This window comes from Pterocles gutturalis, unplaced genomic scaffold (assembly GCF_000699245.1).
Source record: "Pterocles gutturalis isolate BGI_N339 unplaced genomic scaffold, ASM69924v1 scaffold18679, whole genome shotgun sequence".
NCBI lineage: Eukaryota > Metazoa > Chordata > Aves > Pterocliformes > Pteroclidae > Pterocles > Pterocles gutturalis.
In genome coordinates, this window is record NW_010128611.1 from 1 (window position 1) to 16,972 (window position 16,972).

At 37.5% G+C, this 16,972-nt stretch overlaps 1 protein-coding gene across 1 annotated transcript in view; it reads right to left on the reverse strand.

Annotated features, from left to right (window-relative positions):
• Positions 1–710: 710 nt before the first annotated feature.
• CDC42SE2 (CDC42 small effector 2) overlaps positions 711–16,972 on the reverse strand; it is a 30,325-nt gene continuing 14,063 nt past the window's right edge. The window contains exons 2-3 of the mRNA XM_010079690.1: positions 5,166–5,267; positions 711–809 (exon numbers count right to left, since the gene is read on the reverse strand). Of these exons, the coding sequence (XP_010077992.1) occupies positions 711–809; positions 5,166–5,267 (201 nt within the window). The remainder of the gene's footprint in view (positions 810–5,165; positions 5,268–16,972) is intronic.

Consider the following 16,972-nt stretch of genomic DNA (forward strand, 5'->3'; position numbering starts at 1 on the left):
TCCCTGCCTGGTGGAGACCATGGCAAAAAGAGCGGTCACAGGCTGCCAGTAGATAGGTAGGACTCACAGGCGAGGAGGGGCAGAATTCCTGTGCCCTGTCACACAACCTCCCACACCCACCGCTGCAGCACTTGGTCTTTAGTTCTTCCCTCTTCCTCAGAGGAACCCTGCCTGCTCGCTGGGCTCCTAGGGCTGCCTTGTGAGGCTTTTGCACCCGGCAAAACTTCAGCGTCCTGCTACATGAGCCGCCTTCTCTGCTGCTGCAGCGTGTTGCAGCCTGTTGCAGGTGGTGCCCCCACGCTGCGTGCTCACTGTGTACGGAGGTGGGATTTGGGTTACGCCGCTGTCTCGGGGTCTCGGGGTTTTCCTGTCGAAGGAATCTCCTGAAAATCCCACCTGTGCCTCACGATCAGTCGGTCTGTCGGAGCTGGGTCGGCTCTGAAGCAGCTGATCAAGATCATCTTAGGTATAAAACAGGCTTATGGACAGACCGATGCAGTCAAGAGAATCTCTTGTTCATTGTGTAAAAAAAATTAACATGCTTACACCATATTGAATTTTTTACTCAGAAATGCATTTTGAAATTGGGTGTTGTAAAGACACAGCTATTTATAGGGAGTTAATGAAGTGGTAGTATGATTGTTCTTCCTACTACTCTAACAGTGCCTAAAACCCAGAGTGCAATACTTACTGGAAAGGTTTACCCAAGGTTATCCTGCTTTTGTATCTACAAGCTGCATCTGAACATTTGCGGACATGCCACCTCCATAGCCTCCCTTGGACTGCATTTGGTTCTGAATTGAGCTGACCTGGAGATAGAAGGGAAAGGGGGGCAGAGAAAACAAGAAAGGTGGTTAGTGAGCTACGGCATCTTCTTGCTTCCAATTTTATTTCTTGTTTAGGTTTGGTTTTCAAGTGCTCCTTTACCATTAAAGCTACATTACTTTTGCATGAGGACATGTACAGCGTAGGCTTGCTGGAATTTTCACTTCTGCATGCAGCTCAGCAGGAGACATGGAGGAACTGGTGCTGAGGTAGAAGTTTTTCCTCTCTCCCAAAGAAAACTGGCTGATTCAGGCTTTCAGTGACTGGCTTGATTACTCCAAAAAAATTAATCAAATCTCTTACTGGTATCCAACTCTACTCCATCCGACAAGCTATAATTTATCTTGTTATATGGAAAATGTTCTTTGCCAAGTATGATAAACCAGAGAATTTGACACCGTTGCATTAAAAATATAATAGCCAACTTACAAAATATCTAGATAGTATCTGCACTGTATGGCTAATTTCAAATAACTAAAAAAGGACTTTCTTAACAAAAAAGAAGCTTTTGGTTTGTAGAAGGTTTTTTATTTATCTATTTTTGTAACAGCATACACCACTTTTCTTAGTTGTTACTATTCCTTTAAATGGCAGGGTATTTGTTGTTTAAATCATACTCATCTATCAACTTCCCTGGAAATATCTTATTTGAAGGTATTTTTAGCCTGATGCAAATAAATAGATAAAAAACCCTATACACACACATGCACAACCCTCTATGGCTTTTATCGCCTTTATCAACAAAAATGAAGAGAATCCACAATTTTTCCATGCTTGTGTTGCATGAGTCAAAATAGTAATCTCCAAGTGCCTGCAGAAAGACAACTCCAATCTTAAAGGTCTGGCCTTTTTCTCTCTGCACCCCACAGCACACAAAACAAGTACACAATGAGCACAAAATAATATATTCATTCAAGGCTACAGCTTCTGAAAGTGAACTTGCAGCAAAGTCTATGCCTGCAGGGCACCACTTTCAATTATTACATGTATGCTCCTTCATAGAAACCTCAAAACATCTCTAGAAAGCTGTATTAAAACAGCACTGGAGAAATATTTCCAAGTAGCTTGCAAAATATTTTCCCTCTCTACAAAGACAAAAGGAGTATATTCTTTTCAACATCAAAACAAAACACATACACACACACAAAATGAATCATCACAACTCTTTCTTACACACTGTTTCTCAAACCAATGTAAACAAAGAGCCTGTTTTAGGATCCTTGCCTTCAACAGTATGGCATATTGCAACACTGCGGCAAAGATCTGATTTTTATGTATTTAAGCAGTGTGATGTAAAGCCATTTTCTACCTTGGTGCTTTGCTCAAGTAAGTGATACAACTGCAGTAAAGCAACGTTATATTCACATTTTTCTTCAGGGAAAAGTGTTCAGAGCCAATACTCTAGCAGGTCTGACATCAGAGACTAGAAACTTGGTAAGGAAGTGTGGAGAAGTGCAACCATATTAATGGAGTGGTGTTTAAGAACTTTCACATTTCACCAAGCTAGTAATCTTCACTGAGCATCTTCTGTTGCTCATTGGAACAAAAGGAGTTTGAATTTAATATTTTTTTTCCTCAAAAAATAATTAATCTAAATGTAGATGCATTCACAAGAATGACTAGAGGATTGCATTTATTTCATCTGGATAAAGCCTTGTCTCTCCTGAAAAAGAGCTCGATAAACATCTCCAGGTCATGTCACCTTCCAGCCTGAAAACTTGCCTACACAACTTGAAAATTTTGGAGAACAGCAAATCAACAAAAATTGCAAGGTTAAAGTGCAAATTTTTATGAGTACTTCTTCTAAAGGTTAGAACAATTTCACTGGTACTTCAGTCACACATATAGACAGGTTGCATTAGTGGGTAAGGAACAATCAGCTTAAAATGCAGACGCTGTTACACCTCAAGCAAAGAGAATGCAGCAAATTAAACTTGACTGCATTAACAGTTCAGTCGCTATTGTGTAATGAAAACTTATATGGGAGACACACAATGTTAAAAACACTGATCAAAAAGCAGGTCTAACAACTGTAGGCTTGTAAGGTGGTATTCCTTTTGAAGCATCCTCCTTTTGAAGAAGTCTGAGCTACAAGAACAAGCACCACGAAATGCAATTATTTTTTTCTTTCCTAAAGATGCCATTACCTTCCTTTGATGATACATAACAGCAAGGTTCTTCTCTCTTATGTCTAATCTAGGTAGGATAAGGATTTAAAGATTTTGGAAGGTGAAAAGGATTGCACCAGTTAAATATCATACAATCTGTTGTGCTGCTTATCTATCTCATTAATTTCCTTCTTTCTCTCCCTTTTAGAACTAGGAAACAGCACAGATGGTCCTTGAGAGAGAAAACAAGGGCAAGCTAAGAAAAGGACAGAACACATGAAATTGAAGACTAAACTGAGGAATATGAAGCAGAAGAAAGTGAGAGATTTCACCAAGGAATATGAAGGTAAAATAAGAAAGTAAGTGATGGGAATGAGTAAAGAAACAGTGCACAGAGGGTTGCTACTGTTTAAGTGTGCCCTTGACAAAGGAGCAAGGCACTCTACAGAGGAGGCAAACATAAAATCAAAAACATTCAGGAAACTACTGTACTCTAGAATCATAAGGATATGCAATGAAGAACTATGCTGGTGAAAAAAGGCATAGAGTAAATACTGGATGAAGAATCAAATTTACATGGGAAATGCTAATGAAATTAGCAGGGGGTCCTCCTAAGGTATTCAGAAGAGTGAAGGCACAAGGAGGTTCAAGGATTACAATGTCCATACTTATAAAGGAAATTAAGTAGCAGAAAAACATGTGGAAGATTATATTAATTAAAACATGTAACACCATAATCCTGGAATTTACACTGCAAAGACTGAACAAGGATATTAGATGCAACATTACCACAGCAAGTCACCAAAAAAGAGGCAGAAAAATAAGCAGTGTGAAAAAGTAGAGATTTCTGCTTCTGAAGAGAGAGAGGAAAAAAGGATTATTTTTATGCATACAGATGCTTTCTATCTAGGATCAGAAAAATCACTCTAGCTACTGACGCAGCACTTTGTCCAAACAGAAAAAATTGAGAGAGTGAAAGAGATAGCCAGTTATATGCATTCAAAATGAAAAAGGCTATGTAGAAAGACAATAATGATTACCTACTATCTGGAGATTAATTGGAGATTACACAAAGGTGAGGGCAAGTAGGGGGAAAGTCTGAGGTGAAAGAGCAAAGTTTCAGGCAATCACCACAAACCTCACGAGGCAGCTCAGCTGTGAGAATGAGGAAGGTTCTCACAGGACAGAAGACATTTAAAAAGCAAAAAGCTGTGCTTTTAAAAAAAAAGAAAAACTGCTCACTTTATTATCACTTTAATATTTCAGTTCATAATGGTTTTAAATATTAATGTAATATATTGTATTAAGTAATTAGCTTTAACTTAATTTTATCCAGTTGAAGCTGTGTTTGTCCTTTTAACTTGCTTACAGATGTTTTAGTACAAATCACTTCCAATCCATTATGTTGTTTCTGGGAAAATGCCTTGTCATGTCAGATTTTCTAGCTTTGCCCTTCCCCAATACGTTAAAAAGCTTTTGTCTGATCTCAATAAGCTGTAAACTAATTGAAACTACAAATAACCTTACTTGCAACCCTTTTTTAGACTGTATATTATTGACCTTAAAAACAGATTGACATTTCACGTAAATATGAAGCTGTACAAAAGAAATCTATCTGCATAAGTTGATTTTTTGTATCTACCTTAGCCTCTATTTTTCACTTTCAGAGAGATAAAAATATTTATTGCTCCTGTCATTTACAGGAAGCCAGAAAACCTTGCCTGTGACATTGTTGCTTGCTCTGGAAACATTTCACATTGCAAACAGGGCTACAGAGTATAGAAAAACCTCAACAAGGACACTCAAAAATATTTGTGTGCACCGTAAACCAAGGTAAGTTAGAATTTTACACAAACGATATCTAAGATAGCTTAAAGCATTTAAGGTAAGAAATCTAGACAATTATAAAACACTTTTAAGAAGTTTTCTTTAATATACCTCTTTTTTAGTTCATACATACCACCAGAACTAATTTTTAGAAAGTATTCTACACACAGCCTGTAAAATTTATACAGCATCTGCTATGTATTGTCAACAAATATAGGAATTTTAAAAATTATATTCCATAATCTTGCATGCAAGTATTCAGGACTTGGAACTAAAACATTAGCAGGTTGTTCTTCAGTTTTATAGAGATTCTTTCTTATAGTTGGAAGATTAATTACTTCAGCCACAATATACATAAGACTGTTCCTGTCTAAGATTAAATATTCTTCATCCACTCATGCTTACCGAATTCATTCCACTGAATAGGTCTCCTGATCCTACATGAGCTGTGTGAACAAAATTTGTTGGTTCCCCAATCATGCTTCGGTCAATCCGCCGTCGTCTTTTCTGAAAGGAAGGTAAAGAAACTATAACTGAGAGTAATTTAAAAGGCAAAAACAATATGTGTCATAAATGTAAAAGTTAACTGTGCCTAGGATATTTCATACACTGTAAGATATTTTCATAGAGTCAAAAAGCAGAGTCCCAAATCCCAGGTTAAGCAAGACATTGGTAATACTATCCTTGTTTTAACTTGGAGGATCATTAGACCAGCACTGATACTACTCCTAACATACAGGCCAACAAAACATTTGTAAATAACCTTACTACATTCCATGGTTTATTAAGCAATATTTGCAACGTTTCATACAGTAACTTCTGCCTATATTTGTATTTAAATCATAATGTGACAGACTAAATTTGAAGTTTAATCATTCAAAAGAAGAGGTAAGGAACAAAAAGCATTAGTATAGTCTATGAAACCACTAACTTCATAGAATCATAGAATAGTTTGGGTTGGAAGGAACCTTCTAGTAGATACCTTCCGCTACCCCAGGTTGCTCAAAGCCTCATCCAGCCTTCCCTTGAACACCTCCAGGGATGGGGCATCCACAGCTTCTCTGGGCAACCTGTTCCAGTGTCTCACCACCCTCACAGTGAAAAATTTCTTCCTAATATCTAATCTAAACCTACTCTCTTTCAGTTTAAAACTGTTACCCCTCATCCTATCACTATATTCCCTCAGTCTGCTCAGTCTCATTTTTAAAGGGATCTCTGTTTTTAACTGCAATGAGATCGTAAGACCATCCAGACTCGAGACACAAAGGTACATGCCTCATGAGTGGGTTAACTGCTATTGAAACACAGCTACATATTAAATCTTTATGGATCAGAGCCCACAACTATGAGAATACATCAAGGGGTTTAGCCAGCAAGTACAAAATACATTTAGTCCTTTCCTGTACATTTTGTCTATTACTAAAACCAGATTTCAGTAGGTTTCGTACCTTATTGCATCATATTAATAGCTGGGATGAGGAGAAACACATGCAACACTACCACAGAAACAGCAAAACAAAACGACCTGACCTGTGCCAAAATTATTAGTGAATTTTCTACTCCCAACAAATTTGACAAGACCAACCAAATAAAATAATCAGCTATAAAAACATCTTCATGTAGTTTGAAGACTTTCACAGACAAAAAGTTTATGGAAATTAACTGAGATGTCTCAATTACAGAAAACATTAGCAGAGTTCAGAGAGCCATAAATAGTCACAACAGAATCTACCACAATGTTCCACCAACATAGGAATATTTCAGTCCGGAAGTCAAGTGTATAGATACACTAAACTATTTGTTATCAATTATATCAGCTAGTAAAGCATACATGACTAACTTGGGGTGAGAGACTCCACACCAGATTTGTACTTCCACTGGATGAGAACAGCTCATCTGACATGTTCAGGATGAGGAGCATCTCCACCAGGTGTGATGATTATTTTAAATGCACGTCACTGTATTTACACAATATACTATTGTAATACGCTGTGACTGTGACACATAGAGAACCTCTAGAGCACTGTAATGAAAAACACCGCTCCAATTAAAACAATGCTCCAATTAAAACATTTAAAATTGTTTCCGGTCTGCAGTAGTTGCCCCTCTCCCCTTTCTGAAAAAAAAAAAAACCAACCCAAAAAAACAAACAGCCACAGCCAGATTCATTTACACATCTTAACACATCCATAATTTCTTGGTTTTACTAGAGTTTTGAAATGCAGGGTTTTGACACAGAGAAAATGTAAACAATCTCAAAGCTTTTGGAATTTTTTTATCTGTTTTGCAAACAACCAAACTTTGGGCAACTCAACTTATTTTCTTCCTTTATGTGTTCTTAAGATCCCAGGGCATGCCAGTAACAGAGTTAGAGTGCTGGGTCTTGTAAACAACTGTAAATGATTCTCTGCTAATCATCATCTAGTCAACCAGTAATCACTAGTTAAAGTGAATCACATCAAACCTTGTTTCTTATCTCAAGCAAGTTTCTTATCAGAGGCCATCAGCCAGTTACACTCTGGCATGTGCCCACTGATGTCATCTCCTGGAAGCAATGAAACAGTATTTAAATACTTGTGCTACGTTAAGACCACAAAGTAGTCCACTCCAAAAGCAAATCAAACATTGTTGGGTTTTGTTTTGCCTTTTTTTTTTTTTTTTCCCCTGCAGGAGCACTCAGCTTGCACTTACATTAGTGTACTAGGTTGGCTCATGAGCATGCTTTTGAAGCAACTTTGCTAGACCCCATTTACCATGCTTCAATTTTAATTTCAGAGTAAGTTTGGACTGTACAAATTAGACTTGTGTGTGAAGCTGAACTGGAAAACTAGTTGATGCACTCACTGATTGCTAATGGACATCAAGGCCAATGGGCCAGATGAGCCAGTCCGAAGCAGATGACAGAAGACTTCTAATGCACATTCTGGTTCCTCAACAGCAACTCTTCTGCCCTACTACATAGCTGCTCCTACTACGACGTGACACTTCTGTAGACAGTCTCAGTGAGAACCAAAATAAATGGGTGAAGGGACATGGGGAGTGCTGTAAAATCACAGAATCACAGAATGTTAGAGATCTTTTCAAGGAATGTAACACTGGAAACAGGAGTAGGGGAGCACGCCTGGAAAATTTACAAAGCTTTTGCAGAGGACACCATAAACATTAGCTTTGCCAAGATTTTATTGTGAAGTTGTGTTTTCTGAAGCCCTGTACCTGTAAGAAGACATGCGATACCACTGTTCTATAAACAATAAGAATTAACACACAGATAGATTTTTTAGTAAATTTAGCATATTTAATGTGAAAGAATCTGAGAAGCTGCACATTCATCTCTTACTTATGAAGAAATTAATTTTACAATTATGCTCACTTCCCTGTGTGTATCATGTGTCCTTCCGTGCTTGCTCCTAGTGCAAGTCACGTGCCTGAGCTGACAGCACCCAGTGCAAATGAACCATATATACCATAAATAATTAGCCTTATAATACATACACACCAGTAACCATTGCAGTAATGAGATCTGACTATAAAGGTGGTCTATAAAACAACTGCATGCTTATGATGCTAGTGCAAAGCACTTCAGCGTATATGCACTTGAATACTGGTATCATCTAAAGGTTTGTTTTAAAGGTATTTCTGATTGAACACAGATGCCCCACCTCTGGCATCCTAACTGCAGTGAGACCCTATGTCCTGTATCTGTTTTTCTAGTGTATGTTTTCTTAGTGGGGAGAAGTAGAAGAGAGCTCACATTATGATTAGCTAACTTGTCTGTTATCTTTCTTGTTAGTTTGGATCAAGTTACTGAAACATTGGAATCAATGGGCAAAAAAGTTTACAATTTGAATTGTAGTATTTGACTTTTTTTTTCCTCTTGCCTTGCCCCAAAGCACTTCTCTCTTTACTACGGAGTGAAGGGGTAGCAAGGAGCATGACAGAGGTGAGATAAGAGGAAAAGACCTGTAAAAGGATCCTGGAAGGGGAATATGAAATGTCACTTGTTCCCTTGACAAAAGTATGCAGAATTTGGATTGCAAAGTTCACACCAGGTAATCTTTATGCCACAAAAAGAATAAATAATCTCTAAAGAGAAGTAAAATGATGATGTAGGTTTGTGTGTTAAATGTTTGAGAAGAATGGAAGCAGTCTGAGGACCTATCTCAGGTGCTGTGCTTTGAACATATACTAGATGCAATGAGACTTGATAACATTTCAGTGGCCACAGTAATAAAGTAAAAGAATTGATGTCTCTTCTACTCTTCATCTGTGAGTGACATTTTGCACCCAACACAGGGTAGCATCTCTTTTAAAGTACAAAATCAGAATTCAGAAAGCCACTGACAGTTGCATCACACAGAAATTCTTTTTATCAAAAGTTTCAAGAAACTTGCAGGGTTAACACTTTGAAACTTGTGTTTAACAAAATTATATCATGTATTCAACTTGCCCTTCAGCAAAGCCACAAACATTTTATTGAAACACTGTTTTTATAGTTCAAAAACAGACTTATTGCAAGAAATTCAAAACTGTAATTTGTTTCTTTAAACAAATAATTGCCATTGATGGGTCCAGAGGCATGCAAAATTTCCTTTTTTTTCCCCCTCTATTTCTTGCTTGCAGGGAAGAAGTGACTGTCTTCAAATTTTGTCCAGAGGCTGGGCTGCACTTCTCTAGCACAAAACACTTCATGATGATAACAAGAGTTCTGAATTAGACAAGCTCTCTGTATATATACACATAAAAAATTCAAGGTTTGGAAATTTTTCTCCTTTCCACAGTTACGCATCCCTCTCTGCCCATTATGACAGGCCCTCTCAAGAGTAAGAGACATGCACAGTAACATCAAGGTCTCAAATATATCAGAATATATTTGAGTGATGTCATTTAGATGCTAGCAGGCTGATAATTATTTTTCTGGAAGCTGCTAAAAGTAGAAGTCACAAGTGAAGTCAAACAATATAATAAAAAGGTATCCCAAAGTCAAGTACCAACCTACATATGCTGGGGATCAAAAGCAAGGAAACCTCTTCTGTTTAGCTCGCAGAAAAGCATCTTCTGCTAAATCTACACCAGATTTTTTGAGCTGCTAAATGCATATCCCAAATCCAACTCTGGGTGAAATACAAATAACACACAGCACTTCAAAAAAACTTGCGTGGATTTGACCTGCAGAAGGCTCCACCTCAGCCCAGGTCAGCCCTCAAATAGAAGTGGTATTGCAGGTGCACATGAGGAATGTGCTTTCTAAGCATAAAGGGATACATGGTGGAAACTGAATAAATTCAGAGAGGATGCTAAGTTATTGCCATATTGCAAATATGTAGAAGTTCTGAAAACAATGCTGTGTTATTAAAGTTCCCACATATGGCACTTTTCTCCTACCACCTACCATTTAATTTATCTCCACCTTATGCACAAGAAAACCTGCCAGCTCTCTTTCCCACACAGCAACGCTCTTTACCCAGCTGTATGTTGTCCTGGCTTTTTATATTTTAGGACTTTAGTCAAGTAAACTGTAAGAAACTGGAAACAAAATACTCACTGCCCTCAATGTGAGCCTACCATTGGGAACAAATAGCACATCTACACTACCAACCAACTAGTGGCAGGGGCAGACTGGAACTTTGCACTTCCCATTTAGAAAAACAAATTTTGGTATTTAAATCACAAGTAGTAAATCTTTGTTTTGATCATTATTCTCTAAAACTATCCCAGATAAAGTTGCTTTTCTACAGAGGAGAGCACTTCATTATTATTTATTAATATCATCAAGCTACCACAAGGCAAGGATGACACTTTCCTACTGCTAAGTTTTTAGCATTTACCAAAATGATCCAAGTGCAATCTTTCATGAGTGTGCTTCCATATATATATATAGTTTTGTCTTATTTTATATGCAGTAAAAATGTATTTCACATATTTATGTATCACATAACAATATATATTAATATATAATATATTGCATATCAAAGCATTTTTCTGTCATAGTCATCTGTGTTCCAAAAAATGTAAGGCACAGTAAGCTAAATTAGAAAGAAAACAGAATGCTGATCTGATCTATTTAGTCTAATCTTGTGCAATGTTTCCAACCACATCCAAACCAACATGAAGTGATCCATACATAAAATGGCAAGTGACACACCTTCATTTCTTTGACACAGTTTTTTCTGTCTTTCTTTCTAACTATCTGTAGAAGAAGAACTTTAGTTCAGATTTGTCATCATTCCTCCTTATTCTGCAAGACCATCTGTACTATTTTTCATATGTTGTTTTGGCTTCTCTGTTACTTCAATACAAAATTTGTAAGCTTGGCACAAGATTAATTTTCCAGTCTTGTATCAATCTCTTCTCTAATTTCAGACTTTTTTTTAAAAAAAATAATTATTTAAAAGGAGTGCAGATTGTGTAAATCAAGGTATTCACAACATTCCACATTAGAGCGGGCTATTGCAGAAGCATTTGAGGCTTCAGTGAGCCCCATTCACCTGCCAGGATTGCCTTCATCAAGTCAGCAATGCTTTCTGCTGGCTTGCAGGCTCAGTAACCTAGCTGAGACAAAAAATAGTTTTTCCCTTTTCTCAAATGATTACTGTCATAAAATAGGCTTATCGTTCTTGGCAAGAGATAACTAGAGAACATTTAATTCCCCCCTGAAGCCTGGTTCAAGACTTAATAAATATACTTGCTAACTCCCTACTGGGAAACTCTCCCTGGTGAACAGAGAAATGAATGATCCATCTGGACACTATAAAGAGTTACTTTGTAGAATCAGTTTCTGTGGTCAGACAATGACCACTTATATTTATTACCTCCATAAATTTTGCTCTTTTCAAAGCAGAAAGATGGCTGTGAATTTATAAACACTATAAGTTACATAGCTTTTAAACTTTTCTCCACAATGTGAGGGTCAGTTTTTCTGACTGCCCAGTCACTGCTATCTTAGTCATTAAAATGGCATCAAATATAGTAAGAAGCAATTCATTCTCTATGATAGCTCTTTGCACGCTTGACTTTTAAATTACAGCAGGGTAATTTGAACATAATGAAGTACAATAACTTTTAACCACATAATCTAATCTTTTGCCACACTAAGATCTAGAGTTAATACATCTTTGTGTACTAAAACAAAGCAAATCCCAAACTCTCCTAAAATAAAATAAACCCCACTAGAGCCACCACAACTGCTGTTCTTATGGTAGACAAGACAAACACAAACAAGGAATATGCTTCTGGTTCTCCTCTGTACCTGCCTAGTGCATTTATTTTCATGATGAGGAGCTAGTCTGCTCATACATCCAACATTGTGTGGATGTGTTATCAAGACAGTGATAGGTAAGCATGTGATTTGCTAAGTTTGGTTTTTGCTTTTGTTTTGCCCCCCCCCTTTTTTTTTTTCTTCCAAATAGGAACTATCAGTTTTATATGAAGGTTCACAGATACTGTGTTTGACTTTCACAAACAACAACCCTTTTTTGGAGAACTTCTCTTACTATTAATTCTAGTGCTAATTTCAGGCTACCCAAATGCGAAAAGATCTTAGATCTTTTAATAGGCTAATTTACTCCATAGGATCTTCACCCCCAATCAAGATAAGTATTTCATAACTTTTCCCTGAGGACAAAGTGGTCTATTAAACTTTTCAATGATATAACTCTCTGTTGAAATAGAGGTGTTTGATAGCTTTGTATTCAAGAACTCAACTGAAACTTCAAAAGCAGTGCAGGCCAAAGATAGAAAGATAGAAATAAGATAGAAATCAAAGGAGAGGATTTAATCAAAGACCAGACAGTCAGCCATTTCAACATGGGGGATTTGGATGGCTACAGGAGAAACTGAAAGAGAGAGAAAACCAGCTTTCATTTTATTTTCCTTCTTTGATCTCTTTTACTTCTTGTATCTGCTCTGAAAAGAGTAGCAGCAGCAAAGGAGTCCCTGTGCCGTGCCACCCAGCTGATCCTCCACCTGCTAGCACGCAGGAAGAGCTAGCGGCTTGCTCAGAATAGGAAGTATCAGATCACCCTGTACCGGTGGCTTTCAGTCCTCCCACATAGATGCTGTTTGGCTCCCAAAATAGTCTGATGTGCGCAGGCTGGCTGGTTCTCTCTCGAGACAAGCTGTGGTCTGAGTGACGCATGTGGGTTCCCAATATTGACCCATCAAAATTACCTAAAAAGGTCTTGAAGAGTGCCTTTCACCAAACCTTACATAAAGTGGCTGCAGGGAGGCAAGGGTGTCCCTTGTACTTGTTTTTTGTGGATTGTATGTTTAAGATTACATTTCTCCACACTTTCCTACCTAATTAGGAACCACGGGATTTGTGTTAAAAACAACAAAAAGCATGTACACATATAAAGCTGGAATGCTAATACACTCCCATCCCTAGCAGCTGGATCACTATGTAGCAAACTAGTACTGTGAAACCAATGGCTGGATGTACAGATCATCACATAGCCAGCACGATATTTTTGAAGAAGGCTGCACGCTTCCTAAACATTTCCCTGAGTACTACAGTATTTTCCTTTTTTTTTTTTCCCCTAGCTTTTTAAACCCATGAGCTTACACTGCCGCTTCCAACATTTATAGAAACTGCAAGTACTATGAGAAAGCTGATGGAATTAAAGAGATACCATCCACAGTAATGTTAAAATACCAGTCAGGCACTTACATACGTTTAAAGTTTTAACATTTTATTTAATTTTTGAACCATAAAGTGACACTGACTATACTGAAATGCAGGAGACCACATACTCTCTGAAGAAGCAAGGATGAAGAGCTAGACCTTAAAGTTTCAAATGTCTTACGTCAAGAGGTCTACCATACAGAAGAAACACAGAGAACCAAAACTAAGATAATATGCAAGATAAATTAAAATGCTAGCCACTCCCTCCAAACCACCATATTTCAGTGACAGATTTATTCTAAAGCAGTAACACGTGGTTTCTGAGCCCAGGGTAATGATGTTCTGACCAGCACTGTGATCTTCATCAACTGAAGAACACCAAAGCTGCTACCATTACTAACACAGTTTTCTTAGTCCCTCACACAGGCAGTTTGTAACAAATTGCTTAAAGAGTATTCACTGTTTGTGGATCTTACAACCTACAGCTTCATCAGAACAGAAGGAGGAGGAAACCAGCACAGGCTTTCATGCCAGCTGTTAAGCAACAGAGATAAGTAGCAGCCCTCCAGCACACTCAGAAGAGTTGGGAAATGACACAAGGGACTGAAAAGAGCTAAGTTTTTAAATAAGGTAAGCTGTAATAACTAGCATCTAATACATTGATTATCAAATCTACTCTGGATTTAGCCTTTAGTCAAATCCCTTGGCATTTACTGGCTCAAGTGGCAAAAGAAAAAAAAAAAAAAAAAGAGCAAATCTGATTGCTTTCTGGACTCCCAAACTTTTAGAAGTTCACTTTTAGAAAAGGACAAAAGTAATGGAAAAATAAAAGAAACTAAAATGGCAGAGAAGCTGACTTTATCAAATCTTCCACTCTGATTTTAAGTACAACTTCACATCAAATTAATCTATTTTGTAAATGAATTCCTCAAACTGGGTTGCATATTGTTATCTCAAACAGCTCCTTTGCTTTTAGCAAATTCAGCACCTTCTTGAATCTTTTGAAGTGTACACTTTTTGCTCTGTTTACACAATATTTCATTATATTGTGATGGTGTTAGTCATCACATGACAAAAATGGCAATTGTAGCCTGTGTTTTCTAAATAAACAGGAAAATTTGCCAGATTATGTCAAATGACTCTGAAAGACAATAGGTCTTTTCAGAACTGTGTTTAGCTCACACTTTAAAGGGAACTTGTTCCATTCCAGATGCTTAAACCAACTTTAAGTCACATAGTAAATCAGAATCCATTTCTTAGTATAGCTAACAAGTACTGTCCTTTTCAAAATTCACATTAGCACAATTTTAAGACAACATTTACAACCTGAAACTTTGCTGTCACATTATACCATTAACTAACTTCTCTTTCCAATGAGTTTAGATTACTTTCAGTGGTTAATGCCTCTTTAACATAATTTAAAAAACAGAAGTCATCTAAGACGATAATACTGCTTTTCTACTATAGCAACCATACTTTAAGGTCTTTAGACAGACTATGCAGTCTGATTGTAGAGTAACAAGTAAAATCACCATTGATAAGGACAGCAGGGTGTGACAAAAGGAACAAGCCTGTGATACTGGCTTGTAGTATCTCAGCAAAAAAACAGGACTTAGCATTTAACATATACTTTTTTTCTCACAGTTGCCAAGCTCCATAACTTCCAACATGCTAGCTGTTGCTTGGAACAAGTGTTTATTACCAGCCCACACAGCTAGAAACAAACTTTATCAATGCACCTTTTGGAGTGAATCCAGAGCTGTGACACAGGTAAAGGACAAAAACTCTGCTGCACATGGTATAGAAGGAGAGACTGAACAAGTGGGTTTGTTCACACTTAAGAAAAGAAGAGCCATCTGCTTGTGGTCTTAATGGTCTTCCACTACCTAACAGGAAGATACATAAGACAGATCTGGAGGTGCCCACCAGTAGTAGGAGAAGCCACAACCTGAAGTTGCAACATAGAAAATACAGATTAAATAATAATTTTAAAAAAATGTTATGTAGGTGGTCAAACACTGGACCAAGAACACAATGAATCTGAATGTCCATCCTAGGAGGTCCCCAGAACACAACTGGACACAGCCCTGCAAAAGCCAGTCTGGTTGGTTCTGCTTTGAGCAGGTGCACTAGATGGCATCCAGAGGTTTCTTGTCACCTAGAGTATTCTCCAAGTCTCTAACCTAAGCTGATAATGAAGAAGAAGAGTGTAGAGCGGGCTGGAATTGACTCTGCTGTAAAACAGATGCAGTATATCCTCCCTAGTGATTAAATAGAATGTTAAAAGATACAGATTAAACAAATGATGTAAAGATACATGACAATACCAACTTTATGAAAACTTCTAATAGTTTCTTAAAAAAAAAGCAAATCCCAAAGTCCTGATAACAACACACTGTGAACTGCATCATGTTGAGCTCTCTTTCCTTTCACTTGTTGACTTTTTCCAACAAGAACACAGGAGGTACTTGAAAGGTCATCTGGCATGACGAGTTCTGTAGTTCTCTAGAGGACGTGTGTCAGGATTACAACATGTATCCCCTCCTGCTCAGCCAAATGAATGTCACCCTCCCCAGCTACAACGCAAACAAAAGCTTCAGGTGTCCTGAAGTACACTGTGTATTGAAATTCTTTTGTTAAGAAATTATACTTCATGCTCCCAAATAATGTAGTAAGACTTCCTAGAGCTAGCTGGCTAATATAAACAAATTTGTTATGTCCTGCGCATCTGCACATATTTCCATCTATATGGAAAGATACATGTTGCATAAGCTACATTACATACAAGCCTTCTGTACTCCTATGTACGCTCTGCGTAATCCTCTAAACCAGAATGATATGAACATAAACCCCATTACTGAAAAGTACAAGAGCAAAAACTAAACTGAAAAATTACTTCTGAACAGGTAATAGCCACTGTCAGATACTGGATCCTGAGTCACACTCACCATACAAAACCAGTCACTTAATAAATCTTGCACTTTCTCTGGACGAGATAGTTAAAACATCTATTGCTCTAAAGATAATAACTCTAAACACATTGTTGTATGTGCTTGCAAGCAGCAGTTTGGTACTGCACATCGTGTTTCACCTTCGACTATGACAACAAATCAGGGCACATGTGGTATTTTCAGAAAACCTCCACATGCAACTCATGGTAATTCCCTTACTGGGAGAAGACAGATCTTCAGGAGTTATGGCACTGATATTTTTTAGCAGTAGGATCCACGGGTGGAAGCTCTAGTCCTTGTGCTGCAGGCAACAACAAAGCCAAAATAAATTTAATAATAATATCCTCAAGAGCCAGCAAACATGGACACAATGAATTCACCAGCTTTTAAATACCTCTGTGAATGTCATCTTAGAAGCTTGACTTTAGTTTGCCCAAATAGCAGGAGGTTCTTGTTTGGTTATATACATATGCAATGAAATATCTAAATATTCACTGGGTTTTCTAGTGCTGTACTGTACTACTTACTTCTCAGTAAATTTTTATCAAAACGAACTTGCTCTGAATGAAGATACTACTTTTTTTTTTTTTTTTTTTTTCTTTAACAAATCTTTCTTTAAGGGAAGTAATCCCTTTACAGTT